This window comes from Anas platyrhynchos, chromosome 3 (assembly GCF_047663525.1).
Source record: "Anas platyrhynchos isolate ZD024472 breed Pekin duck chromosome 3, IASCAAS_PekinDuck_T2T, whole genome shotgun sequence".
Taxonomy (NCBI): Eukaryota; Metazoa; Chordata; class Aves; order Anseriformes; family Anatidae; genus Anas; species Anas platyrhynchos.
Genome location: NC_092589.1, coordinates 8,617,949 through 8,645,531, shown reverse-complemented (window position 1 = coordinate 8,645,531; position 27,583 = coordinate 8,617,949). Strand labels below are relative to the sequence as shown.

General features: G+C 40.4%; 1 protein-coding gene across 1 annotated transcript in view; it reads right to left on the bottom strand.

Annotated features, from left to right (window-relative positions):
- The window catches only part of PCSK2 (proprotein convertase subtilisin/kexin type 2), a 102,126-nt gene that overhangs the window by 46,204 nt on the left and 28,339 nt on the right, over positions 1-27,583 (bottom strand). Inside the window, exons 3-5 of the mRNA XM_038176923.2 lie at positions 6,894-7,007; positions 5,092-5,200; positions 2,775-2,812 (exon numbers count right to left, since the gene is read on the bottom strand). Coding sequence (XP_038032851.1) covers positions 2,775-2,812; positions 5,092-5,200; positions 6,894-7,007 — 261 coding nt within the window. The remainder of the gene's footprint in view (positions 1-2,774; positions 2,813-5,091; positions 5,201-6,893; positions 7,008-27,583) is intronic.

Here is a 27,583-nt window from a genome sequence, read left to right as displayed (position 1 = left end):
TCCTAATTGTTCCCAGTTTTCCACGAAGATGAACAGATATTGCCACAGCATGTAGGCATGTACACACCAGAGACACATTAGCTGTAGGCTTTTAATTTCCTAAAAATAAACAGTGCAACTTAAAAGAAAGCTGCCCCAAAGTGCAAATGCCAGCAAATGCCAAACTTGTGGTACGGGAACCATGCGAGGGTGACTGCAATTGTTATGCTGAAGAGAGTTAACAACTCATTCCTAAGAGACCAACTTCATTGCATTTCTTGGTCTCAGCTGATCTTTCCTTCAGCTGAATTTAAGTTCTTGTCTTTAGTTCATGCCCAAATTACCGCCTACTGGGAAAAAAGGCCCCTGTGGCCTCTGAGACTCAGTAGATGCTATCAGAGCAGGCTCTCTTAGGACTCAGAGGCCTGCGTAGCCCTGCAGGGAGAGAAGGAGAGGCAAAGCATGGATGAACCAAGCCCTGCAACCACTGTGCTATGCTTCGGTGAGGGAGGAGAAGGCAGATTTTTGCAGCAGGAGCAGGAACAGCCTTGCCCACCTCTCAGACACAGCCACGGCAGCTGGCTCTGTGTGCGGAGGTGCCAGCAGCTTTACTGATTACCAAGTTTACCTTTTTACTGTTTACCTTGCCCATAATGTACTAACTTATTAGTACATTTCCTTGCCATGTCCTCTGGTATATTAACCTCATACTTCTGTGTTTCTCCATTAAAAACATTTGACTTATATCTCCTTTAAGACTGTGATCTTTCAGATGGGGTTTCTGCTGCTCCTTAAAGGATTATTTGCCTCACCAACCACTTGTTCCTCAGTCTTTTCTCCCCTGTGTCTGGCTGTTGATCTGCCCTGCCCAAACCAGGTCCAGCCACGCAATTTGCATTGGCCTTCTTTTATCCCCCAACAGCCTCATCATTGCTCCACTACAGGATCACACTTTGCTGGGTCAAAGCCACTCCCCCACAGACTTTTTCAGATTCTCATCTCAAGACCATTCTCTGCACAGGTCTTTCACGTTTAACATCACAGATTTGTTTTCCCTAATCCCAGCCAGCTTTTCTTCTCTGATTTTCAGCCCAATAGTTCTTAGTCTGTGTACAGCTCCACTGCTTTCTGACTTCTAGCATCATGTCTGTGCATTGCCATTACATTCTCTATGTTATTTTCATTAATTTCTAAAATATTCAGCATTGCCACTCTAAGCCAAATACATTTCTGCTAAGCCTGACAAGTATTTATCTGTCAAACAGAAAAATATTCTTAGAAATAAACGAGAAAAACACCATAATACTAAGAAATCTATTTGTACTTTCTGGGCATGATCCTGGGTTCACTGCTAACAACAAAAATGTTCCCATTTGACATTAGATCAGATACGATAATGCAGCTTTAGCTTGTTTATTTGAAACATGGTTTTTAGGAACAGAATATTCTCTCATGCTTTGTGCATGCCTGCTGCTGTAAAAGCAAGTGAGTGAGTAAAAAGCACACCCTGGCCCTAGATCATAAGCTAAAAACACACATGCAGAGAACAATTCCTGCAAAGACAAAGGCTATTTTTTAATAACTTCTTTATTAGTATCAATTTATGGAAGCATTCTACTGAGTTATTTCTCTTGGGTGAGGATTTTGCAGTTAGGGCACAGGTTTTAATTGCCTGCTATCAAGTTAGTAAGCCAGTTCATACAGAGTGCACTTCACCTCTGCAGTAAAGCTTTTTCTCAAATTTCTTGTCCAAAGTCAACACCTCCTGTATCTGTATAACCTCCACCAAAGGTGCTTTGATGTTTACTACATGAGTTTTCAGTCTGTGTAGATTTTATTATTTTCCAAATTGCAACAACTAATACATAAAATAATTGTCTTAATTTTTCTCATTTTGAGCTGTTCTTTCTGGATGGCTCATGTTTTTATCAAAATTTCCATTTATTTATTTATTTTTAATTTAATTGCAATTAAAAACCAAACCATGCTGTTCGGCTGAGGAAGCCTTGGTTTCTAGTGAGAAAGCCACTGACTGCAGGAAAATAGGAAGACCTAAAGCAGAAACACTGCAAGCCTCTGGGCAAAGAGCCACAGCTTCTTGACCATCACTGCCAGAGAACTGCCTGAAATAACAAGGGCAGCCCACAGTCTGAGGTTGCTGGGAGCCCTTGTAGACACCTGGAGACAGGAGCTAGTGTCAGTGAGGGGTTGGGGAGAGCCAGGACGAATTAAGAAAGATAAAAAGCCTCAAGTCTGAAGGTAAGCCTGAGGTGGTTCGAGCAACAATCAATGGACAAAATATGTGCTGATAATACACGATCTGTCCTGCATGTGCTTTGGAGCACTGGACCAAATCACCTGTTATAAAGAAATTAAGCTGTTCCTGGAGGTTTCAAAAGCTAATAAATACTAGAGCCATGGTGAACAATAGCAGCCTTGCCACAGCACACAGCTCTGTGGCCCTCCAAGTGACAGGTGCATTCTGCATCTTAACAGCAGGATTTAGAGCCAATTCCCAGGTTACTCATTTCTGCCCTAAATCCAATACTGCAAACTGCGGCTTATTTAATGTGAGGCAGCACTGTCATTCCTGCACAAAAAGCCTTGTCACCTTTTCATTCCTTGCAAAGGCAGTCCCATTTTTATTCTGCTTATTTCGACATGGAATGTATCATCTATAAGATCAGTAGTTCAGATGTACTGCTATTTTACTCATTGTTTAAAATTTTGTAGCAAAGAGGGATCATAACAATAAGAAAATCCACATTTTACAGAAAAGGTCAGCATGTACTTACATAATTAGAGGCAAGATCAGGATGCAGATAATCAATTCCTGCAATAAAATAATGACAGATCACAAACCAAAGGTTAACAGTTTCGAAAAATATTTTCTAATGATCACATAACAAAACAAGAGTCCTTTGCAACCACAGGAAAACAATCAAGGCAAATAACGCAATTGACTGAAGTGCGATTCCAATTTTTATATGTTGACTTAAAAATTGCGACATCATTTCTGATGCAGTCCCAGCTAGGAGTTTTAAATCATTTATGTCAAAATCCAGGTGCCAGTTGAGAAGAGGTGCTCAGTGACAAAATTTATTGGCCTGTTTTGTAAACTAGATCATATTTGTTTAGTAAGACTAGTTTGAATAACAATTTATCTTTATACAAAGTGCTGTTGGCGTCAAAGCATACCAAAACTATGAACGTCAGCAAGCACTGGATCAGTATGGAATATAAAAAAGGAGTAATTTAAACACTGAAAATGATAAACTAAGTAGACAGAAAATTACCTAAACTAGACCTGGGGAGATCACTCAGGCAAACACGTTTGACTATGTGAATGATAGGAAACATGTTGGATTAGACTGTTTTAGCAAATATCTGTTGCAGTCTGAGGTGTTGGCCTCATGAGGTGCAATATCATGATACTTAAAAATTTAGTTTGTGAGCATTCATATAAATGGTTTAAAAAAGCTGACACAAACCAGAAATTCAAAACAAGTCAAATATTCACTAAGCGCTCATGGACTTAACTGATTTGGATCTAGCACTACAAGCACTGAAAAACTCTTTCAGAAGAACTCTCAGGTCCCCTGGATCTCTAAGCAAATCAGAAAAGAAAACAAAAATACCATATCCAAAGCTATCAAGAGCACATACACAAATAGAAACCCTGATATTTTACACAGCATGAATTGAAACAGTGGCTCTGCACTTTGGTGGTATGCTAAAGCCCATAACAGGGCAGTGGTGTGGAATATGCCCGTGCTACTGCATTAAGTCTTTCCAAAGATGGCAAATATACATATCCCCATAGATGGAATAATAGAAGCAGCAGATCTACACTCAGATGGGATAAGCTGACTTATTACATGTCCAGTTAAAATGTACAAAGAAAAGGCTGCTAATCTCATGTTACGTTTTGAACATCACTCTGCCCTGTTTTTCCAACCAACACATTATTACGTGGTCAATTTTATCTGCAAAGAGAATGGCATGTTACTGCGATTGTTCTGATGAAAATATTACCTCCCATTACATAGGGTCCTTAGCATTAGATTTGCAAGAAGGGACCCTTGCACCCGTGGAGGGCCTTCCTGATCCAAACGGGAGATGGGGATGGGCAACAGAAGTCTCAATGAAGAATCATTTTATCGAGGTGCTCTCTTCCATATTTAGTGGAAGAGAATACAAGTCAAAATAGTCAAAATACTCCCTTCTCTAAAAGCTATATCTGATGGGCTAACACCTCTCAATAGCTTTATTTGACATGAATCTTAGTTTGTTGTGATCCCCATTGTAGTCATGCCTTGCCATTCTGAAAGCAAAGTCCTGCCTCTGTGGGATCAGTAAAAATGTGATTTCTCATAACATCAATATACATATGTGTGAATCTACTTTCATACTTCCACAAAAGCCTTGTCTTGGAAGTGAGCAGATGAGCAACAGAAATGAATGAGGACAGAACTCAGCTGACCCTAGCAAACACAGGTGGATCCAGCCTTTTTATTTATTTTTAATATTATTCAGTTACCATAAAAACAAAACTTTCAAAATTTAGCCCAAAGAGAAGTGATGAAAGACTACACAGAATTCCTGTACTTCAGCAAGGAATCCATGAGTAAAACAGCTGTGACTTCAACTGTATCTTTTATCTTAATCTTCCCTGAACTTAGCCTCAAATTAGTAATGTATTTAATACGCAGGTCTTTATTGACATTCAGCATGAAAGTGTTTAATTATTTCAGCTGTCAAGTATGACTTTGAGAATAATGTAACCCAGAAAATGTTGTCTTAAGTACTTTTTGCAAGGCAATTATGTCCTCCAGTCAGTGCCTACAGAAGTCAAGGGGAGTCTTTCCTTTGGCTTAATGGTTGTTATAGTGTGCCCTGGAAGACCTCTATTTGATAACAGCAAGCTACTTTTAGTGCTTTGGATATCCATGCCTCTGTATCCCTATTGAAGGCTTTGTAACATATTTTCCCTGAAGGTTGGAAGTCTCAGCACTATAAGCAATCCATTATAACTTTTTAATCTTTTTTTGACTTTGATTGCATGGGAAAAGCTACTTTAAAATATTAAATTAGCATGCAGTCTTCACTTACCATCATCCATAATTCCTATGGTAACTCCTTTCCCCGTGTATCCCAGCTCCCATGCTTCAGCTACATTAAGGTCAAGTCCAGGAGTCCCATCTGCTTGACCAGTGTTAATCTAATACATCAGTGAAAAAGAAGAATATCTTTTTTTACTTGATAGACATGCTACCACAGCCATTGATTTTTTCATTATACCTTTGCATGTTTCTTTGGTATGGAAAATATGTCCAATTTGCTTTGGGGTGCACAGCTCTATGTAATCCTATCTACTACAATAATGCAGGGATTAAAAAAAAGAAAGAAAAAAAAAGGTGGTGATAGTAAATTCACTTCTTTGGGGCTTATTAGATTTGGTTAAACCCTGAATCTTTTCAACCCAAAGAAGGATTTTTCTATTCAAGCATGTCAGGGCAGCTGGTCAAGTGAGCAAAAGTTACTCCAGTAGTTTTACAGAGGAATTTTTTATGAGCAGGTAATGCTTTTTTTTTTTTTCTTGAAAGCAGGGAGCTACTGGAAGTCACTAAACCACTGGGTTTAGTGCCAGAAATGACTTCTTTGATAAACTAATTAGGCCTGCTTTGAGCAGGAAGGTTCAGCAGATGAACTTCAAGGGTCCTGTTCAATATTGTACGTGGATGTGATTGTACATGGGGTAAGGGCAATCCCCTCTGTCTTCAGGCACTAGTTGTGTTTACCAGTCTCATTCACAGATTTCTCAAGTTCCATGGTAAACATAATACAGATGCTGCTCTTCCAAATGCAAAACTTCAACTTTGTGTCAGACAAATTGTATCAAAGTGCATTTTAGTGCTCTTTATAACCTAAAAACTACATGCACAGCTTGATAAAAGTATGGTTATTTTTATCACTGCAGCATTTTTATTGACTGAAGTACCACAAAGAAGTGAATTAATTCACACTTTAGTTTATTATTCTATCAAGGATGAAGTCCCATCCATGCTAACATGTCTTCATTCATCTGGCAACTCTCATCTTAGAAAAAATTAACAGACATCTTTGATGGATTCATAAAACATTGGATATGCATTAAAAAGAAAGAGAACAAACACTTTTCATAAGCAAAAAGAGCCATCTTAAGTGAACACGATGATATTACATTTACAAAGTATTTTACTGTAAATAGGTTGCACTGTTAAAACAGCAAAGTTGCTTTATCACATTTTTAAGAGAAAAATATCTTTCTTAGGTACTTTTATGTAAAAAAATATGTTTTATTTTAAGACTAAAAATTTCTCCCTGTAAAATGGGACACATTAAAAATGCAACAATTTAGTAAAACATTAATTTGTTTTGACATTGGCCTCAAGCCCGAATTCATCAATTTTCAGCTGCTCTGCTTTTGACAGAAGAAAGTCAATCAAACAGTATTCAAATTTCTACAAGAAAAGTAAAACCTCAACTTTTCCTAGTTACTACACTAGAACTTTTTGTTATAATTCTATAACAATGCTTTACCTGGCAACAGCTCAAAGACATGATTCATATGCAGTTTTAGGGGTCACATCAGCACACCAGGAATGCCCACAGGACACCAATACAGTTCTCGTTCTAGAAAGATCCTTCTAAGGATCTTTCTGTTGACTGAAATGAAATTTAGCTCTTGAAGTTTGCTGGGTCTTCCCAGCATAAAAGAGGTACAGTTAAATACAATAGGCCAGTGTCTTGGATCCATTCCCAAGTTCTTGTGAGAGAACTGGAAAGAATGCTTGCAAGACATTGCAATGGCATGGAAAAACTTGAACGCCAGTTATTTAGTTACGATTTCTGTGATTTTCTTTCAAACTTACCAGATACCATTGCTTTGTAAATAAAGGATCATTCATGTTGATGTCAATGTCATTGATATCTCTATATCCTCTCTTCCTTCTGCTGAAGCCTTCCTGTTGCACAGCTTTCTTTACCTGGAAGGGTTAATTTTTACATCGTTAGCTCAATGTTCTTAACTACAAAGATTTTTTTAGCATTGTTTTCAGGAAAGAGAAGGCTTATGAAATCACATTATTTGTGTGTGTGTTATTCATTCAAACCCGTGGCTGATTTCAGCTGAAATTTGCAAAGAGGCAGAGAGCTCAAGGGCTAATAAAATTCTTGGGAAGAAGATGGCTAGGTAGAAGAGAAACACCCAGAAGTGTCCTACCTGGAGGAAAGCTAAAGATTGATCACATTTCAGATACCCAAGAATCTGCAAAAGAAATAGTCCCTATTCAGACATCATTGGTGTCGTGGATCTTCTTGCCATGCTCTGAACCATCAGAATCAAATCCACTGCCATTATTAGATGACAAAATTATTTAACTAATGGAATATTTAACTTGGAACATGACTGTTCCAAGCTGCAGGCAATTGATAAAATGAGGATGCATGTCTGAGCCATGATGTCTTTTACTTTTTCAGATTTTAATCCATGTATTTTCAGAGTATGCCTTTTTTAGAGTATACCTCTGTTGGCTTTCCTGCAAGAGATTTGTTGGGAGAAAAGTACCTGGGGCTGTGTGTTCCCATTGTACTTCTGAGGTTCTCAAAAACACATCTTACTGATCCATTCACTTTCAGGGGTTATCTTTGCAATAAATAAGTGATAAATAAATACATTGGCAAGAAAACTAAATGAGAAAATGCCTCTAAGTGGACCAGACCAGCGAAAGTATAAGACATGAGAATACTGGTTATGAAACAGAAGCAGCCACAGTTTTTTAGAGATCCTAGTTTTTATGAACTGCAAAGTCACGTGTAAACATAACTAAGCACTACAGAAAACAAGAAAACTAAGACACACAAATACCTTTGGAGGCAGAAACTACAAATGTCAGACCATAATCATCTTGTTTGTACCCACATAAAAGGACTCTCCAAAAGGACACCACTAATTGGTTGTAATTGTTCCAGTATGTGTTAACACACCTTGCAGACATGCTTTCAAGTCTGGCATACTCTGCTTGGCCTAACACCTAGAACCAAGACAGCATGATAATCCCAGCATCTCATTAAAAAACCATCATCAACATCATAAAAAAATCCATCCCTCTCGATCAAACAGAAAAGCTGAAAATCATTAATTGGGAACACCTTGAGAAGCAGGAAGAAGGCAGCAAACTAACATTTCCTTAGGCATTTAATTTAAAAAAAAAAAAAAAAAAGAAGAAGAAGAAGAAGAAGAAGAAAGAAAAAAAGCAACAACAACAACAAAACACAGTTATTAAAGAAATCTCCTAATTTATGGAGCCATTTCTACATGCGTGGCTTTGGCATTTCTGATTAGGAAGATGTATACAGGAGTTACCCTGCTGTGTCACAGTAACTCACGTAGTGTCAAAATCAGCAGAGGAGAAATTCATCCAAAGGCTAAATCAGCCCTTATATCACCTGATTCACTCTTGGAGGTGTCCTTCTGTCTCCGTTAATTAAAGCGGGAGCCTCAAAAGACAGCACTCAGTGAGGTGCCTAAGGCTGAGATGAAACTGGGATCTAACTGATTGGAGCTAAAAGCTGTTTTCCTCCCAGCTACATTGCTTCATTATAACCCTGAAAGCCTAATACCAATGCATAGGGAGCAGGCTGAGGCACCGTGTACCTGACCCACTCTGACAGAGGCTACTGGAAATCACTGATCTGCCCTAAAAGGCTGTATCAATGTTTCTAAAAATCTACTTGTGTGAATTCCAACTCCTTAGCTAAAGGTACAAAATGATAAAATACTAAATTGGTAGCTTTCATTTCTATGTGTTTCCATTACTTGTTCACGTTCATTAAAAGCGGAGAAGACTGAAAAGAAAAACTAAAACAAAATAAGCTGAAAAGAGGACAGTGATTAAGCAGGAACCACATGAGGTGTACTTAGTGGTGCCAGGTATCTGTATAAAGAAAGGTATAAACACACTGTTTGATACCTCTAAGATAAGGCTCAGTGATGCCATGGAGACAACAGAGCAATCACCTGTCATTATGCCTTCCTCCGTTACCACCCCTGCCTCTGTGCTTGCAATTGCAAACCCCGAGCTGTCACCACATCAAATAATTACGAACAGAAGCCAACCCTCACTTAGAGGGATGCCAGAGAAAAAGATTTCATGCGTTTGTGCTCCCACGCAAACTTGCTGGCTCTGCAGGACCTGCTGCATTAAGGCACTGAATTAGGATGTAGCACAAAAGGAATTCTTCTAATTAAAAAGCAAGGCTTTGGAGCCATGGCTTTTCTTTAAGACAAGCTGGAGGAAGTAGGGAGCAATTTGCAGAAACAGCACAGGCTGGTTTCACTCTTCAGGATCATCTCATTCGTCAGATTTGTTACATCTTTACAATAAAATATAATTTGTTTCTTGTATTATATTAAATTACATTATAATTCCCTGAGATGAGGAAATATATATGAAATATACATATGTTCTCTGAACTAAAACCCCTCTACAGGCTGTTTTCTGAATGTTTCACATGGAGCTAAGGTGTACAGGATATTACCATCTAAGGAGTAACAGTCTCAGAAAGCCCGAGGCCTCTTACACTACAGAAAGGTTTTTCCACCTAAATTCAGTAATGGTGGTAACTCACACAATTGCATCCAGGAAAGATCAGGCTTTCCTGTCACGAAATGGGTTGAAAGCTTTGGGTAAAGCCCTGGTACCTTCCCACTCTCCAGAGCTACAGACTGCCTCATCAGTCGCCTTGTGTAAGGATGTCACCCTGCATGAGAAGCAAGAACTTGCCTGATGAAAATGTGATCCCAAGATCTGGTAACATCCATACATTCCAGAAAAAATCCCCAATCAAGCAAATTTATCCTGGCAAGAGATGATGCAATTCCAATGATTTCAGCGGAGAACCTCCCATTTAGCAGATAGCTGATTTGAGCGAATCCTTGTCCTCTTGCCAACAGGGTATCTCGATTAGAAAAACAGCGTTTTTCCGCTTCTGAAAACTTGTGCTTTCATCCCTAGTCTAGAGAGACTAGGTCTAGAGAGGGACCACATCTGATTTTGCTTCTCTCTTAAAGGTTTCTTCCTAAAGAAGAGCAGTCCTTCCTGTGATATCGGTAACATAAATGCATTAAATATCATGAAGCAGGTCATATGTTCTAACAATACATAAAAGAGAGAGCTTAGGATCACATCTTTGCATGTGGAATGGTGGAAAACCACTGAAGAACATTCTGATAACAGCCATAATCCTGTGTACTTCTGCCATGATCAGACCTGGAATCCAGCCCTCAGTCGGATCCACAATGCACCCCCGTGTCAGCTTTCAAATACTTATTTCTCTAACTGAAACAGGAAAACCAGTGTTTCTAAGATGGACTTTTGATAATAGCATCTCTAAAGGATTTGACCCTGTGAAACATGATGCTTATTAGAAATTAGCGAAGGAACAAGATTTCCTTACAAAACTAGCCTGTTTTTTACTGTCTCAGATTTAGGCTTATTTGTCAGCAATAGCAGCTTGTGTTTATTTCATTCCTAATTAATTTATTCATTCTTCATTATGATACAAGCTTAAGCAGTGAGCAAAATCTGAGCATATATTTTATTAGCACGTGACTAAATCATGCAAAAGTTACTAGATGTGTCATTATCAGAATGAAGGCCGTGGATCAAAGAAGGTAGTCCATGGATGATAGGACACTTACAAGGAAAAAAGGTTCAAGTATTGATTTTTAATATACTTGTACTTATGCATGGTGCATAAAGTCACTTGGATGATAATAAACCAGCAGGATACTGATGCAGAACAAATTAACAAAATAATCAATTGACTGCGATACTGCACCGGGAGGGCCAGAAACCACAGCACTCTAACTGTGCTCCATGCTCCTGTGAATGCCAAGACAATCAGCTCCTCATTTTGAAGGAACAGGGTTAATTGTATTGGTGAGCTCCTGCAGTTAAATGACTCTGTTATACTGAGTATAAATGACAGATTTACTAAATTATACCAGTGGATATTAAAAAAAAAGTGGAACAGTGCACTCAGCCTCCAACCTCAAGAATCAAGAACTTCAGAACAGGAGAATTCTGGGCAAATTCCAGAGGAAAAAGGGAGTCCCAGTGATGACATGCAGTACGCATGGCTTGCATGGCTGTTTTAAAAAAACATAGCAGTGAGATGATCAAGGATGACCAAAGGGTATGGTGGATCTTTTTTCTTTAAAGGCTCAGGGTCAACACAGGTGTGCTCCTGAAGATGAAGGATGAAGTTGAAAACCAACTGCCTGTATTTTTAAAGAAGTTAGGATTAGGCTCTATCAATTGTGCAGAGGAGCAATCTTCCATGAATGAAGGTGGCTCAGAACAGCTTGTCCAGATACCTGAAGGCATCATCCAACAAACCTCCGCCAGCTAGTGGAAAGCTGTCCTGACTGTTGCTACCAAAGAAACATGGTGACAACAGAAGATGAAGGCAGAAAAATTCAAGTGAGCCTGAGTGATCGCCACACCTAGCTGTCTTTAAAAAGGAATGAGAATGGGATATCAAGCACCTACAGCAGCTTGTCAGGGTCTTAGCCACAAATGCCATCCCCTCTCTCTGATTTCAAACCCCTTACAGAGTTAATGTGTGCTTAATTTTCACCTCTGATTTCTAAGTAAACACAGATGAAAATATTTAATTTTACTGTCCATTCCATCTGTGTAAAATAAGAGAGAGATGTCTGTTAGAGAAATATTGATCCCATTCATAGAATACATGCTCATCACCTGTACTGTCCAACAGATGCTTGCTGGTTGGAGGCTCTGAAGACGTCAGAGAGTACCCATCTCATATGCTTCCATGTTTTTCCTAAAGCCCCAAAGCAATGAAGATTTGTGAGACTGACCACTACAAAATAAAAAGAATAATGCTGACCACCAGGGAAAATGCTGACCACTAGGGAAAAAAAAATGTACAGACCTACTTGAACTGCACCTATAGTCAGATGAACCGAACAAAACCGAATGACTTTTAAATGCCAGTGTGGGTGTCCCTGGGAATGGATGTGGCCAAGTATCACTCCCAGATTATGGTTCATTACCCATTCTCAGTCAGACAGACTTTCAAGGACTTGGCTCCCTGACAAATAGAGACAAATCTCGAAAGCAGAGCGCCTGTTGCCTACTCTTACCAAACACGTTTCAGTTTTAGACCTCATGGTTGATTCTCCAATGAGCAATGGGAAGCTGAGCTCTCTGCCATACAGTCACGGGAGCTGTTTGTGGCTGAAGACACCCCAGGGGAGGGTCCAGGGAGTGATACCAGGGCACCCAGGCAGAGCCAGGATCTCAGCAGCTCTCGGTGTAGAAAACCAAGACTTGTTCTTCAAGGTACACATTGTCTCCGGTAACAAAAATGCCAGCAAATTATTAAGAGAAAAGTGCACAGCACCAATAGTAAAGGATTCCAGCTGCCATTTTCAGATTGATATGTATTCTTGTGCATGGCTTTCTATTCAAAAAATCTGTCAAATGCTAAAAGTAGATATTTGAAAATAAATCTTCAGAAATCTTTCCCCACCTGCTGCATCCTCACAGAGAGCAAAGTGTTCTCTACCCTTCTAAAGATCTGCCTCCTGCTCATGAAAAACAAAAACAAAACAAAACAATATATTTTTTTCTCCCAGTAATACCAAAAGGGACTGGTTTTCAGGTGTAGCTAGCTAATGTAGCCATTAACCGATAATGTGCGGTGGTAAGGCTGTGAGACTTCATCTGGCCATGGTGCTGCAGAAAATTGATGCCTTTTGCCTTGCCATTGTTGGATTCATTCTCTTGATTTTAAACCTTCGGAGCCTGTTTTGAGGCACGGAAGGAATAAGCAAAGATGTCAGGGAGCTTAAGAGTGTCACTAATCACCCAGTATTTACTAATTAAATGAAAACCTCTCCTCTCAAGCAAGTTAATAATTTTCAAAGATTCTCACGAGTCTCTCATAGCAATGAGTACATAGCAATGGGTCCCTGTCGGTAACCGGAGGTGTCTCTGGTGCATAAAAGGGTCTCCAAGTGCCTTCTCTACCTACACTCATTAGTCCCTGCGAGTTTTGTGTATATGGATCCTTTCCCCTGGCTATTCTACCCCTCCTTGATAGGTGCAATCAGAACAGCTACACCAAAGATGCAGCAGCTGTTGAAGTATAAGGCCTTTGAAACAAAATATTTATCAACACAACCATACCTGTGATTTCTAAACAAAATAAACAGGAGTAAAATTGGTTTTGATATCCAAGATTTCATGAAAGTTAATAATGCATTTCTTTCCATTAAATTACTATATTTTTTTGTTTTATACATTTAAAAATGGGTATTTTCATAATGACTAGCATAGACAGCATGAGAATTGCTTTGATTTCTAGAATAAGTCATGTTTACTATAAAATGCGTCAATCTTTCATTGTTCTTAGCCATTCTTCTTCCACCTTGCTGCTCATTTTTTATTTTGTTACTAGCTAAAACTGTGTCGTCACATACCAAGAACCTGCTGCTTTTTTGGTTTATTAATCTTAGATGTTCTGCAACAGTCCAAGAGTTTTCCACTTTCTCTAACCAGCCCCATTTGACTGCTCAAATGCTTCTGAGTTTATGTAGACCATCAGCAGATACCAAAACTTCTGGACACTGAGGTTGTCTCCAGTCATTACTCTTGGGATGTCTTCTGAGTTTTTCCTGGCTCCAGCTTGTGCTTATTGAACCTTCTTCTCCACTCTGGACACGTCACTGCAAAAACGTCATGCTCCCAGTAGCACAGAACAAGGGTTAAACACCACCCCTGTTAGACTCTCCAGAGAATGACCCTTTCTCACTGCCTCACACAGCAAAATGTGGCGTAGCTGGGGCCGATCACTAACTTCTCTGCAAATACCGCTGAAAACTATAACAGAGGAACAGCCATTTAGGAAACTACCACAAAAGTTCAGCATCAATCAGACAACACTAAGACATTCAAGTAAACAGCCTCAACTCAAGGGGTCCACTCAGGCAATTAACCTTTCTTGATGGAAACACAATTTAAAGAACTCATGTCTCAACCAAGTTCATATTAAAATAAAAAAATAAATTCATAAATTCCAGAATCAACTTGCTTCTGCCTTTCTTTGTGACCTTTCATTTTCCTGATGTTAGCTCAGTGCCTGGTAAATAAGGAGCTTTCAAAAATAAAAGAAGGGAAAAAGAAATCAATATTTTTGTCCATTTAGCAGGCCTCTCACAGTTCAGTGACATTCAGGAAGCAGTGAGTAAAGAGACAAGGGATCAATGTGTAAGAGGAGGCTGAAGATCATATTCAACCTGCTCAGCTAAGCAATCAATAGTGCTCCTCCAGCTTCTACTTTGAAATGCAAGCGAATTGTTTAGACTGCAATGTAAAATGAATGCTGAGTATAGATGGTCTGCAAAGGAAAATGCCAATTTGGTAAAACTGAAATTTTCATAGGGTCATGCCCTCTTTGACAAAAGTTTTTTTGTTTGTTTGTTTTGTTTTGTTCTTTTTTTTTCTTTTTCCTTCTTGTTCTCAAAATAGAATTTATTGAGGGGAAAGAGTGAAACAGAGAAAAATCCCTGGCTACCTCGATATCCAGTGCAAAGCCTCAAGAGCAAGCAAACTCTGATTCACATGGCTGCTGTCTCTTCAATTTGGCATGAGGGTCATATCAGGAACGGTACTATCACAAGTGCTGGCTATTCTAGGAACACTGTTCTTATTTCCATTTTTTTCAGTGCTTCAAAAAGCCAAAATGAGGGCAGGAGCATATCTGAAATCTTAAGGTGTTTCTAAAGGAATAAAAAACTGTTTGTTAGCCTACCTGGAGAAGCTGACATTACACTGTATGGTATATAATGACAGAAAAGTCAGAGTAATTCCTATTTCAAGCAATGTCTCTTTGCAAGACAGCTACCTCAGTTATAAAACCGAAGATCGCTGTGAGAATGAAATTCCCCAGAGATGGGATGCAACTGCTTGCATCAGTCTCAGCAGTGGGTCACACTGTAAACCACAGGGACATTTTATCAGCAGCATGCGGGCAACTTTGCTGGCTCAGCAGTTACAGCAGGCTACGCAAATCTATCAGAACAACCACATCTCCGTGCAGGTGGAAACAACAACATGCCTGCTGACAGAAAAAAAAAAAAAAAGGGGGCCCCATGCATGTAGGGCACTCTATTTACTGCACACCGTCCCTTCTTAGCTGCAAAATCAGTTGCTGCAAATAAAAGCTCTCCCTTCTCTTACATCCCTTAGCCAGTTACTGCAAATAAATGTTTTTTAAAACATCATGTTTGAAAACACCCACCGTGTTCTTTCTCCTCAACAGTAAAAATATTTTAATGGAGTTATTTTCTTTTATAACTAAGGCCACCATCAGTCTTTCAGCTGACACAGCAGCCCCAAAGTAGGTCTAAGTTATATTTGCACTCTCTCTACGGTATAAAAAGGTTTTAGTTTAAAAGGCCCAGTTCATCTTCAAGATTGCAGATCATTTGGCATTGAGAATGGCTTTTGGATATATTTATGCAGTACAAAGAAGAGTGATGCTCACATGATGCTGAATCTTCTAATTTAATAATTCCCTCTTTGTCGTCATTTATAACTTTGTGCTGTTTTTTAAAATCCTGGGCACTTCTCCAGCAAAGGACTTTCTTCCTGCTCCACAGCAGCACACTGGTCCTACAAGAAGAGAGGTACTACGCAGCCTACCTTTATATCACCTCCATTTACAGATGCTGTTAGTGTGGTTGCTACTCCCACACAAGCAATGAATATGCTATCCGATACATCCCAAGGGAACTGGAGTGCTCATAGGCTAAAGATTCTCCTAATTCTGTTGATTTTAAGATAATTTATTTCACAAAACAAGTCTCCAGTTAAGTGGGGTTGCAGGAAAATACCACTTGGAGAAAATCTGTTCAGTTTAGTCTGTATGGGAAGACTCAACAGGTAAAAGTATTCTCTTCATTCAAGTGTATCCTTGACCCACCCTGAGGCAGAAGAGACTTCTTGCAAATGTGTATTTGTGGTAATGCCCAAACTCATTTCCAGTCTTAAAGCATCATCTGTTGCAGCTTTACCTCTAATGTCATGCATTTTCTTTCTAAAGATGCCAATTTGCTTTACAGATGCAAAGTTTAAGTGTGCTCCATATGGACAGCCTGAAAGAGCCTTGCAATACACTTGTGTAGGTACACATCACTCCTTAGGGAAACCAAGTCTGCAGGGAATGAGGCCTTAAAACAAGTCTACAGCATGTACTGGAAACAGCCCCCGTTATCTCCAACCCAATACCTAGATTTGCACTTAATAGCTAGCTTCTGACCTGTGTCATAACTCAACTTTTCCACTTCATTCTTCACAGCCTCCTTCCCACTCAAATTTCATCTAACAGCTCATCACTCGCCTTGAAACATCTGCTTGGAAAAACACAATACACGTTTCTGTCACAGAATTACTGGCATGGATTATCCCCTTCCCACGTCAGCAGTAAATATGCCATATTGTCACACTTGTTGAAGAATTACATGTTACCCTGTCCTTTATGTGAGGATCTATTTTGCTTTTGGTATAGCTGTCCCCCAGGCTCAATGTCAGTATTCAGTGGTGGTTACAGTACTGGGAACTGTTTGGGGTTCCTCTCTCATCCTTCTGGCCCTTCCAAGCACACGAGTCCTGCTGGATCCAGTGGCAATGAAAAATCATCATACGAAAGCATTGCCAGAATCTCAGGGAAAGAGCAGCTTCCCAGAATAAAAACTGTATCATGGTAGGGAAGGTAAGCTTATGTCAGTGCCATTGTCCTACATACACTTGTGAACCAAGCTCCAGTTAACTTGACTGAAATTCATTTCAGAAAGTTTGAATTAAAAGTTGGTTAAAACTGTCTGTGGCTCCTCAAAACCTGGATTCATGAGGTGAGCATGAAGAAAAGTTGGCTCCATCCTACAGAACACAGGTGTTCCCAATCCTGAGTTCAGAAAGGGCACAAATGCCTTTTGATTTCATTTTCCTGGCTGCAATCCACAGAGTGCCCTGCAGAATACAATCCCACGCTTTTATGCCCTTCTCTGCGTTGTCACTGTTCAAAACAATTCTCCTTTCCCCATCCCTTTCTGTTCTGTGAGCAAATGTTGCACTTTGAATCTGGGGAGAATACCACTCTAAGAGGCATCTGGTTTAGCGGCAGCAGAAGGCAGCACCTCTGTGTAAGCAGAGGAGGCGATCACAAATGGCCATGCTCTTTCAGCAGCTCCTGCAGCCTCTGCTCTCAGGTCCCCACTGCACCATACCAGCAGGTTGCTGGTACTGCTCCCTTCCCAGTGCTGTCAGCTCCTCCCCAGCCAGGTGGTGCTGACAGCTGCAGAAGGCCCACTTAGCTTTAATAAAAAGGAAGCCTAATTTTACAAAGCTGCCTGCCTGCCTGGAGTGATACAGCAACAACTGTCAAAAAGTCAAAGCTTATTCTAATATTTCAAACCTGTAATACTTAAACTTCAAGGTTCACACGAGTGCTAGCGATGTATTAGTGAGCCTTTCTTGTCCATTTGTAACGCCTTCCGAGCTGCCTTGCTACCTCAACGGAGATGAAATATGCGATCACACAACAATAACCTTCCTGAAGTGCTGCCTGGTGGGAATTAGACTGGCTGCACAATGTCTTCTCTCAGGAAATTTCATAACTAGAAACCAGAGACAAAACAGAAGCCAATCTCATGACAGAGGGAAGCCACAATTACGCGGCTGCTCACATGCATGTATCTGCTCTTGCACCCAGCAGCAGCGTGGTTTTGTGTAGCACAGCTACCTCTTTATCCTATTACCATAAATACACCGGGCAGACAAGACAAGGGAGCTTGCTCCCATGAATGCCTTTCCCAACCCACTAGGAAGTAACTGGAATTTGTATTGATTGGGCTGTATGCTGTAAAGCTTGCAATTGCACTTTTTCAGCTCCTAGATTCAGAGGCTTATGGATTCCCATCACAAAGCACGCTAATAAAATCAGCAGAGGTTTATATACTGCTGCTGCACAGCATCGGGTTAGCAGCATATTGCTGCCAGTGACAGGCCATCTGCCACAAAGGATGCACCAAAACAGAAGGGCTTCCACAGACCAATTTCTGTAGCAAGAGGAAAGGCAGGAAAAGCTGGGAAATAAGGGACTGGTTTGCAAAAAAAAAAAAAAAAACTGGTTTGCAAAAGGAGAAGAAACAGTCATGTCCTATGCATCTAGCTTTTACCCCAAACAGTTTTTAATTTGATACTTTCAAAGGAGTAACCCTGATGGTTGTCATGACACCCTGCATGTCAGAATCCTTCCTTGTAACCTTCAGATGCCTTCCTTCCATTTCCACCAGGGAACTCACAGAGAGCACAGCTGCAGAGCTGTCCGGTGCCTGGCACCACGGAGCAGGACCAAGGCAGGCAGCTCGCCAGACCGAGGGCTTCTCCCACCTCGTCCCAGGACCTGGTTGCCACAGATCCTCCTTCAGTTGCCACAGAGACAGGGCAGGGGAAGTGTAGGCTGCATATTCACATTGTGTTATCTCAGCAAGCCCTTAGCAGAGAGGCTTTTTACATAACTGCCTGTCCCCTGGCTGCTGGTCAGGCTGCTTTCTAAAGCACATCTGCCCAATTAAAAATATTTTCAAAAATCTTAGAAACAAAGGAGTTGTGCCTAGATTACACCGTTTGCCTGGTTCCGATTTGTCACAGGTCCCTCTATTCAGCCATCACCTACAGCACAGAGAAGTAGCCCCAGAAGAGCACAAAACTCATTATTCATTGGAGTTGCATGTGCACGGCCGTGGATTTTGGTGCCAGAACCTTCCCCTGTCCCCACTGGTTCATAGCACAGGCTGGTTTAAATGAAGTGCTAAAATCATCATCCTGCTACAAATTCTTTGAACTGCTGCTGCTTTTTTTTTGGCCAGGAATGAGGGAGTATCTTTACAGTGAGGTTATTAGCATAAAATAATTAGACTTTGGAGTATATTTTCCTCCCAGAGCATGTACATAATTCGCATCAATATTTATAGGAACCTCTATCCACACTCATTGACAGGAGGCTGTACCTCAAGGGAGTGAGAGAGTCTAAACCTTAAATATGCTTTTGCTTATCACTGAAGATTTCCATACACCCCTGTAAACTGCTACCCTCATTATCTACTACTTACTCTTCCTAGTTTATTTCCGTTGAGACAAATTTTTAGCAAATCACAGAAGAAAATCATTTGCTCGGGCCTCACACAGCAGGCAATCAAAAAATGATGCATGCAAATTCTACGGAAATTGCTCTTTGTGTCCAAACTTTGAGACCCAGTTCACATTATGGTTTCCATGGAATAAATGGAAAAGCTTCCTTGATGAAATTACATTCCTTTGGTAGGAAAAGTGATGACTCTCTGGTTAATGCTAACAGTGCCTGCTGCATGCCTGTTTATGGGCTCTTGTTAGTTCCAAGCAGCCAGCATTAATCTCGGCTATGGCGAGCACTGAAGAAGTGGCTTGAGACCATCAGTGCTTCACAGAGTAATAGAAGGGAGATTCGGGGAAATAAACTCCTACAGCAGAAGGATCGTCTTTAGGACGGTTTAAACAGATACCTAGAGGGGCTGTTAAATTTCAGGTGTCTTGGATGGCCACAGTCTAAAGTCTGAAACATCCAGTGCTGAACGACACAATCACAGACTTAGCAAGCTGTAGATGACACAATGACATCAAAGAGAACGTCTCTTCTTCTGGGACCTGTCCTTTAGGAGAGAAGTGCTGAATGACCATAACAAAAGGGAAACGATGAACAGTGAAGTGCTGCCAAAGACACAGTAGGATTACATAAAGAATGGAACTGCCAAAATCTTGGCTCAGAATGTCATTTTATGAGTCTGCAGGTAACAACAGCAGTTTGCAAAACAGGGAACAATGAAAAAATAGAAAACAAGGTCCCTGAAAAGGGCTGAAAATTACAACCACTTCCATTTCATCACGGGTCAGCCCAACTGAAGTTACTCCCTCATTTCACCTCACCCCATACCACCCCAGACTGAAATGCAGCTTAGATCAGAGAAATGCCCTAGTTCAGAAGCAATCGCTTTCTTTGCATGGTATTTTTTAAAATGCAGTCAGATTCCTTTCCCAACTACAGCTATTTGTCTGAGAATAAAAGCGGCAATGGACAGAGGAACAAATAGTGAGGACAGAGGAGGCAGGAATATCTAAACTCAGAAACACCGCTGAGAAAAACATCAGGTGAAACCACCACGGTGGAACAACAGCGCACGTTTATTAGCTTCTTGGCTGAGGTTCAATCCTCCAGAAGTGCAAAGACCCAGGTTCCAACTCTTCTTGCCCAACAGTAAATACAGACTCACTCCATTTATTTCAGTGAAATTACTTCAGATTTTCACTGCTGCAAATTGAAGCAATGTCTGTATCTTGTGTTTAACGCCATCCCTGCAAGGAGAAAAACTGTTAAAAGCCTCCCTCCAGTTGAACTCAAGCTCAGTCATGCTGGGCTGAACTCACAAGGACAAGATATTATTCTTCGCTTCAAGGGCCGATGTCTGTTCCCGAAGAAGTAACCAAATCAGAACACAACCCACCGGTGAGGAAAAGATGCTGAAATACTGAGGGGGAAAGAGGGAGCAGGGGTGCTGAGACAAGCAGCACACAGAGCCCTGATAGTCAGCGTGTATTTGCAGATTGGTTATGTCCCAACATGTCCCTCCCAGGGCTTGTGAGGGCTCACCACAAGTGGCTGTCCCCAGTTCCACAGAAATGCTGTGAAAATCGCAGTGCGATCCCCACTTGAACCATGTGTTGTTGCTTTATGTGTTTCTTCTCCCTCCCATTTAAGCCAGGTACCTTCTTCCTCCACACTTGCCTATAGGTACTGAAAACTCTCCAGGGGAGTTTCTCTTCTCCGTATCACAACTCACCACGAAGGCAACTTTTAGACAGGCAGAGAGCATGAGCCCCTCATACCCTACACAAGCATGCAATGGAGGTCATGATGTGATCAGGGGTAAAGGAAGCAGATGGTTATTTTGTTTGTTTTTCCCTAACATCTGTTATGTAAACAGAGTCCTGGAAAACTATTGTCTTGTCCAGTAAAATAAGTATCTGAGGTTCTTATGGAAAGTATGTCTGAAAAGAAAAAAACGCCCTTGGCACAACTGAGATAAGATGTCTGCTATTTGTCCCCCTCTTAAGTCTCTTCTCAGTTTAACTCAGAACTTGATTAAAAAATAAATAAATAAACAAACACAAAAAAAAAAAAAAAAACAAAAAAAAAAAAACTGAAGGAAATCATTCTTCATGTCTCATCCAAATCAGTACTCAGAGTAGGTAAACAGCCACTATTTTAATCAGAGAAAACACAGTAAAGGAGGTTTCGAATTACCTCCTAAAGGAGATGAAAACTATTTTTCATTTCATTGCACATCTACATCTGACGGTAATGTGCTGAGTGGAGACAGAACCTCAGCGTGGAGGCAGTGCTAAAAAGATGCCTTGTCCTGGTGTTACACTGCTGCTGCTGGCAGCTGGGGCAGGAGAAGGGAAGGAGCTAAATGCCAGCTTCCTACTTGCAGAGCCCCAAGAGAGCTCCAAATTCCACGAGCAAACACTCTAATAAAACCTGTGCAACACCTACACAGCCCTAGTGCTGAGAAGTCACTGATACATCTCTCTGACAAACCACCCTTTCCCCTGCTGATCAACATGTTTTTGGGGAGCCTGAAGCAGCACAAAGATACCCAGCTGCCTGGCTTTCTGCTTCCACTGTAGAATGCAAGGGGTCGAGGGCTAGATTTTCCCTTCTGGAAAATGCTGCAGCTATATATGTTAAATGGATACATTGCAGTGTGTTCAGCCAAATAACTTGAGCTTAGATTATGTAAAAAAAGGAGTTACTTATTGAGCAGCAAAGAATGAAAATGTTATTTAGGTTACGGTCTCTTGAGCACAAAGACCTCTTACTCAAATCCCTACTAGGCTGGAGGTGAACATGCTTTCTCCATCTGCTGCTGCTACCCAGGATGGAAAGGGGCAGTCCTGAGAGAAGCTGGAACGAGCCCTGGGGAAGCAGGGACAGGAGCGGAGGCAGGACCACTAGTGCTTCATCATACCCAGGGACAAATGCCTCCATGCAACTCTGTTATTATTTTACGCTTAGATAGCCTCTAGCACAGTAATTTCCCTTGAGCCTCTAGATCGTGCATGTGGAAACGCTAAATGACAACAGTAATTACAGTTTAAGGTTACTGTCCTTTGTCTAAGTCTTTTGGGCTTCAGAGGATCTGCACTAATCTCTTGTTTTTTATTTTTTCCCTGCTGTTCTCATCTCAGTTTTCTTATTGCCCAGGTGCTGTAAAGACCACTGAACACCACAAATGGCTATAATCCAACCTATTTTTTTTTCTTTTTCCTTCCTTTGGAACAGCAGACTGCATCTGGAATCTACTTGTGCTTCTGCTCTGCTTTGCTATATGCTGTTTTAGAAACTTTAAAATCCTCTCTATTTATTGGCAGCATTTGTAAAAAGGACATAATCCATGTTTGAAGAATGTTTTGAATCCTGTAGTTAATGATTAGTTCATTACATTCTGTAAAATACCACAAATTATTTCAGATGGACAGGCTGATCATTTCAGTGGGAGATCTGCAAGTACAAAATCACCAAGCCAGCCCTCTTCCCAGTCATCTGTTTTGCAGGCAGATGTAAAGTATTTGGAAAGATTTATTGGAAAGATTTATTTGACTTTCTGGTTTAGACTGAATTATTCATTGTTTCAAGTCAGGCAGGTAATTCACCTTGCACACAGTTCTTAAGAACAGTGCTAATAAGAAAAACGCAATAGGTAGATTTTCCTGACAAACAACGTTCTCAGGTGGACAGCTGTCTATACTGAAACACATCCTTTCTCTGTGCAAAAACATTCAATGTTCCACAGCGAATGGCACAACACAAGTAGACTTCACTGTGACTCATGCCCCTAAAAGCAATGTTCACACCTTCTAATCCCAATCTGAAATTTGCATTTCTTTCATATGCTCAGATTTTTTTTTCCAAGCATGCAAAAATTGAAACATTTCATAATTAAATTCCAAATTGCTTCAAAGCCTGCATATACCACCACTGCAATTAAACAAAACCTAATTTTATTTTTATTTTTGCTATGGCAAGTTGCTGCAGAAGTTTCTCCCTTTGACGGCAAATAATTCCCCATTTCTGGGAGCAGAAGATGGCTGCAGTTCTGGACAATAATCAGGTGCTTGTTTCAGAGGCTGTCCCGTACTACCTACTTGTCCTTGCATGAAATGCAGTTTTCACATCATTATGGAAAATGGAGTCAGACCTAGGGATATCTGGAAATAGGATTTTCATTTTGAAGGAAATACTGAAACTGAAGAAAATATTAAAAAGTTCCAACTGGAAATGTTGAAACAAGCTTTTAACTAAATGAAATAACTTGGTGCAATAAAGTATTTTTGACTGATTCATTATTTTGAGTATGAAAATTTGGACTATGTTCCTGTTGCTTTACTGTTGCACAATCAGAAATAAAGCAATTGAAATTTTCAACTTTTCAACATTTTTCAACTTTTTTTTTTCTCCTGTACAAAAATAATAGTAATTTTGATTTGATTACCCTATGGAAATTTTTTCTTAAGATTTTCTTGTAACATGCCTTGCACAACTGGGAAAAAGATCCCTGAGAATGATGCAATATGAATATTGTTAGGTCAAGAAACAAGGGGAAAAATATTTAACATGCAGGTCTCCCTTCTTCTTTTCAGAAAATAAGTAGTCCAGACAGAAATCCTCTTCCTATAGCAATCAAGGGAATTATTCCAGGAAGAGCTCATGTTCCAAAAGAAATAAAATGGATTCCAATGAACATTTTCCCATGGTAGCATCACAGTTCATAAAAGAGAATAAAGAAAGCACTGTTCAATTACAGGAGTGTCTCCTGGCCTTAGAAAATCAGATTTTTGTCCAAACTCTCAGAGATTGCTTGTTGCCCCCCAGCATCAGACCCATGCAATGTGAGAGGCAGGCTATTACAAGAAAACTTCAGCCTGTTGTGAGTTGGAGAAAAGAGCAATAATAATGGTACTTAAAGGGTTTATAAAAGGTACCTCATGTTTGCGAGACACTCTGCAGACACTGCCTAGCAGGCAGCTACACCAAGCAGAAGGGCTGGGATAGCAGCTACCAGCCGGAGCCAAGAGCTCCTTGGTTCACCAGGAAGCGAATGCCTCCAGGCACCATGACGCTGACTTTGGCCGAACCACGTGTAGGACAAAAGCAATCCAGCGATCCAGCAGCTCTGCAGGGGAAAGCTGGCTGAGCGCCAGGGAAATCAGTGGAGTAGCACGGAAGATAGGCTCAGGACTGAGTTTATCATATCTGCTAGATGACAAAGCCAAGTTAGATAGGAGCAAATGTAATCAATCACTCAGCCTTCAAGACAAAACACAGGGCATCTTCTCACCACCGAGGCTTATTTTATTTTTCTGCTTTTCGATGAGGATGCAACCATAGCACTTGGACTTCCTCCAAAGAAAAGAAAGAGGAAAGAGTGTGTGGAGGTGGCGAGGAAGAAGAGAACCAGCTATTAATGTTCAGCATAGCACTGCAGTGTTACATAAGATGGAGCCAAGCAGTAATCAGCTTAGCGTAAGACCAGTAGCATAGAAGAAACAATTAGATCTGGCAATCCTGGTTCTTCTGTGAAGACTTCAAGTTTGCAAGGCTCACAGACCCACGACTGTGTATTCCTATGTATGAAAGAATAATGTTTGCAATCAATGGAGGTAAAAGGAATGGAGACAGACTATTTACATTTATGAAATATTAACTCTGTATGCATAGTAAGAGTGTATTTCTTCTCAGCAGTAGCCATGTATCAATACAGAACATAAAGCAGTATCTTTACTTAAATGAGGCCATCCAGATACCATTTCATGTAAGCAGACAAAGTTGTAATATTGACCAGAGCCCATTTATGACAGTGTGGAGCTGATATTATATACCTAAGGAGGAAAACTAAATAAATCACGTGGTGATGTTATGGTATTTATTAGTCTTTCCACAATGTTTTATTCTACCCAGTCCTGTCCTACCCCTCAGCATGGAAGTTTACAAGGCCAAGAAGCATTATGCAACTTCATCAACCCATGACATACATATTAGCATTTTAATTACTGTTGGCTATTCTCAGACATTCAAGGCATCCATTTTACTGAGAAGCCATGTTCCAATGCAGCTTCAAATAATTACTGCAGAAAACTATTCAGAAACAATTTAAATTGAAACCTTTAATTCATTTCCAGTCTATCTCCAAATACTGCAATCAACTTTCTCTGACCTTTTTAAACTCTTTTTTGTATTCATGGAATGCATCATGCATACAAGCAGTGCTTTCACAGATATATTTGTAAATCCTTGGTGGCTTCTGGGCTGTTGAGTTTGTGGCAAAAAAAAAAAAATCTTATATGTGGGATGCAGCACACATGCTTTGTAGAACTGGAAACATAGAATGCTTGTAGCAACAGTGTTTGGAACAGATTGCAAAAAAACAATAGGCTGAAATGCCATTCACAAAGGAAACACTCATTAAATTTTAAACAACAGTAAAAAGCATGTGAAATGGCATGAGCGGATGCACTACATAAGACATTTATTATGTGATACATTAACTTATACCATTATATCAATTCCTTTAGCTCAAATCTCTTAGTAGAGAGGGCTTTTTATTTTGTTTTTAAACATCACAGATATCCCAGAAACTACACCAATGCAAAAAATGTTCAAGTCTTCTTATGTTGCTTTTGATTTAACTGTTCATCCTTGGCAATAAGTACAAGGCAGTGCAGTGAATGTCATAAAATGAATGGTTTTGTACATCTCATGTACACATAAAGTCTATTTTAACAGCTGATTTACTAACATCAAGAAAGAATAAACTGTTAGAAATTAATTTTCTTCCATTCTTAATCTGCTGTGGCAAAGTCTAAAATACATGGGCATCATATGCTATCAATAGCACAACATTTTGACTAATTCTAGATTATTCCCAGTGTATATGTCAACTCATTTATTTTCAGTCTTTTAAAAGGATTTAACTCTCAGTTTTCCAGTCTCCAGTATCCCAAATTTTGTGTTTGGATTAGGGATTTTCCAGAAAACAGACTATGAAATGCCTTGTATTGTTCCTGGGGAAGTTCTTGTATGCAATTAATTTGTTTACAACACGAAAGTACAGCTGAACAGTACACAGGTGCTCTAAACTTAAAGCAAAGTTAACCCTGAAGACAGGCTCTTGCATGGCAGTCTGGGTTGTATCACAGCTCAAGCACCAGTGAATGGGAAGGGAAAGCATGCATTGCACCCTACCTTTTCTGCCGTCACCAAGCACAAGTGCTCTCAGGCTGCAGCTAAACCCCTCCAAGGCAATGCCTGCTGTCCTGAACTGAGCCTTGCCAAGAGCAAGGAGAGGCATCAGCATCAGCGTGTGGAGCCAGTGCACTCCGGCACAACTGCAGCCTGGAGAAGGCCGAGCAGCAGCTGCCTGCATCTCACCAGCACAAGCGTCGTATACTCTCACCACTGCTCGCATTATAACATTAAACAGACCCCATCAAAGAGTGAAAGCTGCAAGCTGCACAGGCAAATAACAAAGGCAATGCCCACACTAATGCTCAGACTGTTCTCGAGACAGGAAACCAGAGGAGACAGAAAAAGCAGAGGGAGACTGGAGCACGAGGGTGCTGTCAAGAGAACAAAGATCAGCAATGCAACTAATGCCAACTCAGCAATTTGCAGGCAGCAGAGCAGAGGCTGAAGGTGGTCAGCTGTCTCAACAGATTTCTGTAAAATTACTGAACTTCCCACATGGCTACAGATATTTCTGAGGGATAGAACTCATTTTATCACCTTACTCCATGTTATCCTGAGCATCACTTTCAGCATTATGAAAATGATACAACATGGGACTAGAAGCAATGCCAAGAGATCATCCAAGCCCTCTCAGGCCCGGGGCAGAAGCAGCCCAAGCCTGTTTCAATGGCTGTCGGACCTTCACTTCAAAGCCCTGGCCACGTGGACTCCACGGCCCCCCATGCACCAGGACTGCACCATGGCAGTACTTTTATTTTTGGAAAATTCCACGGGAGTCTGCAAAGCATCGTCTTCACTTACCAATCTATTATCTTGCCGTAGTTTTTTTTTCCCTTCCTAATAGCAATAGTTTTAGCTTACCCTGCAATTTTAGTTATACAGTATTTCCATAAAAACCACATGCATGTTTGAGCTCAGTGTCATTTTGATAGTCTGTTATTTTATTATGTGGAGCTAATGGTCCTTTTTCATACAATATAGCTATACAAGATTTCCAACTTTCTTTAATGCTGATGTTGCTGGATTGATTTTTGCTGTTCTCCCCCCCCCATCCCCATGACTGCCTTTCTAGTTGCAAAGTAATAGGGCAATTCAGCTTAGCTTTTACATAGGGCTGGATATAACT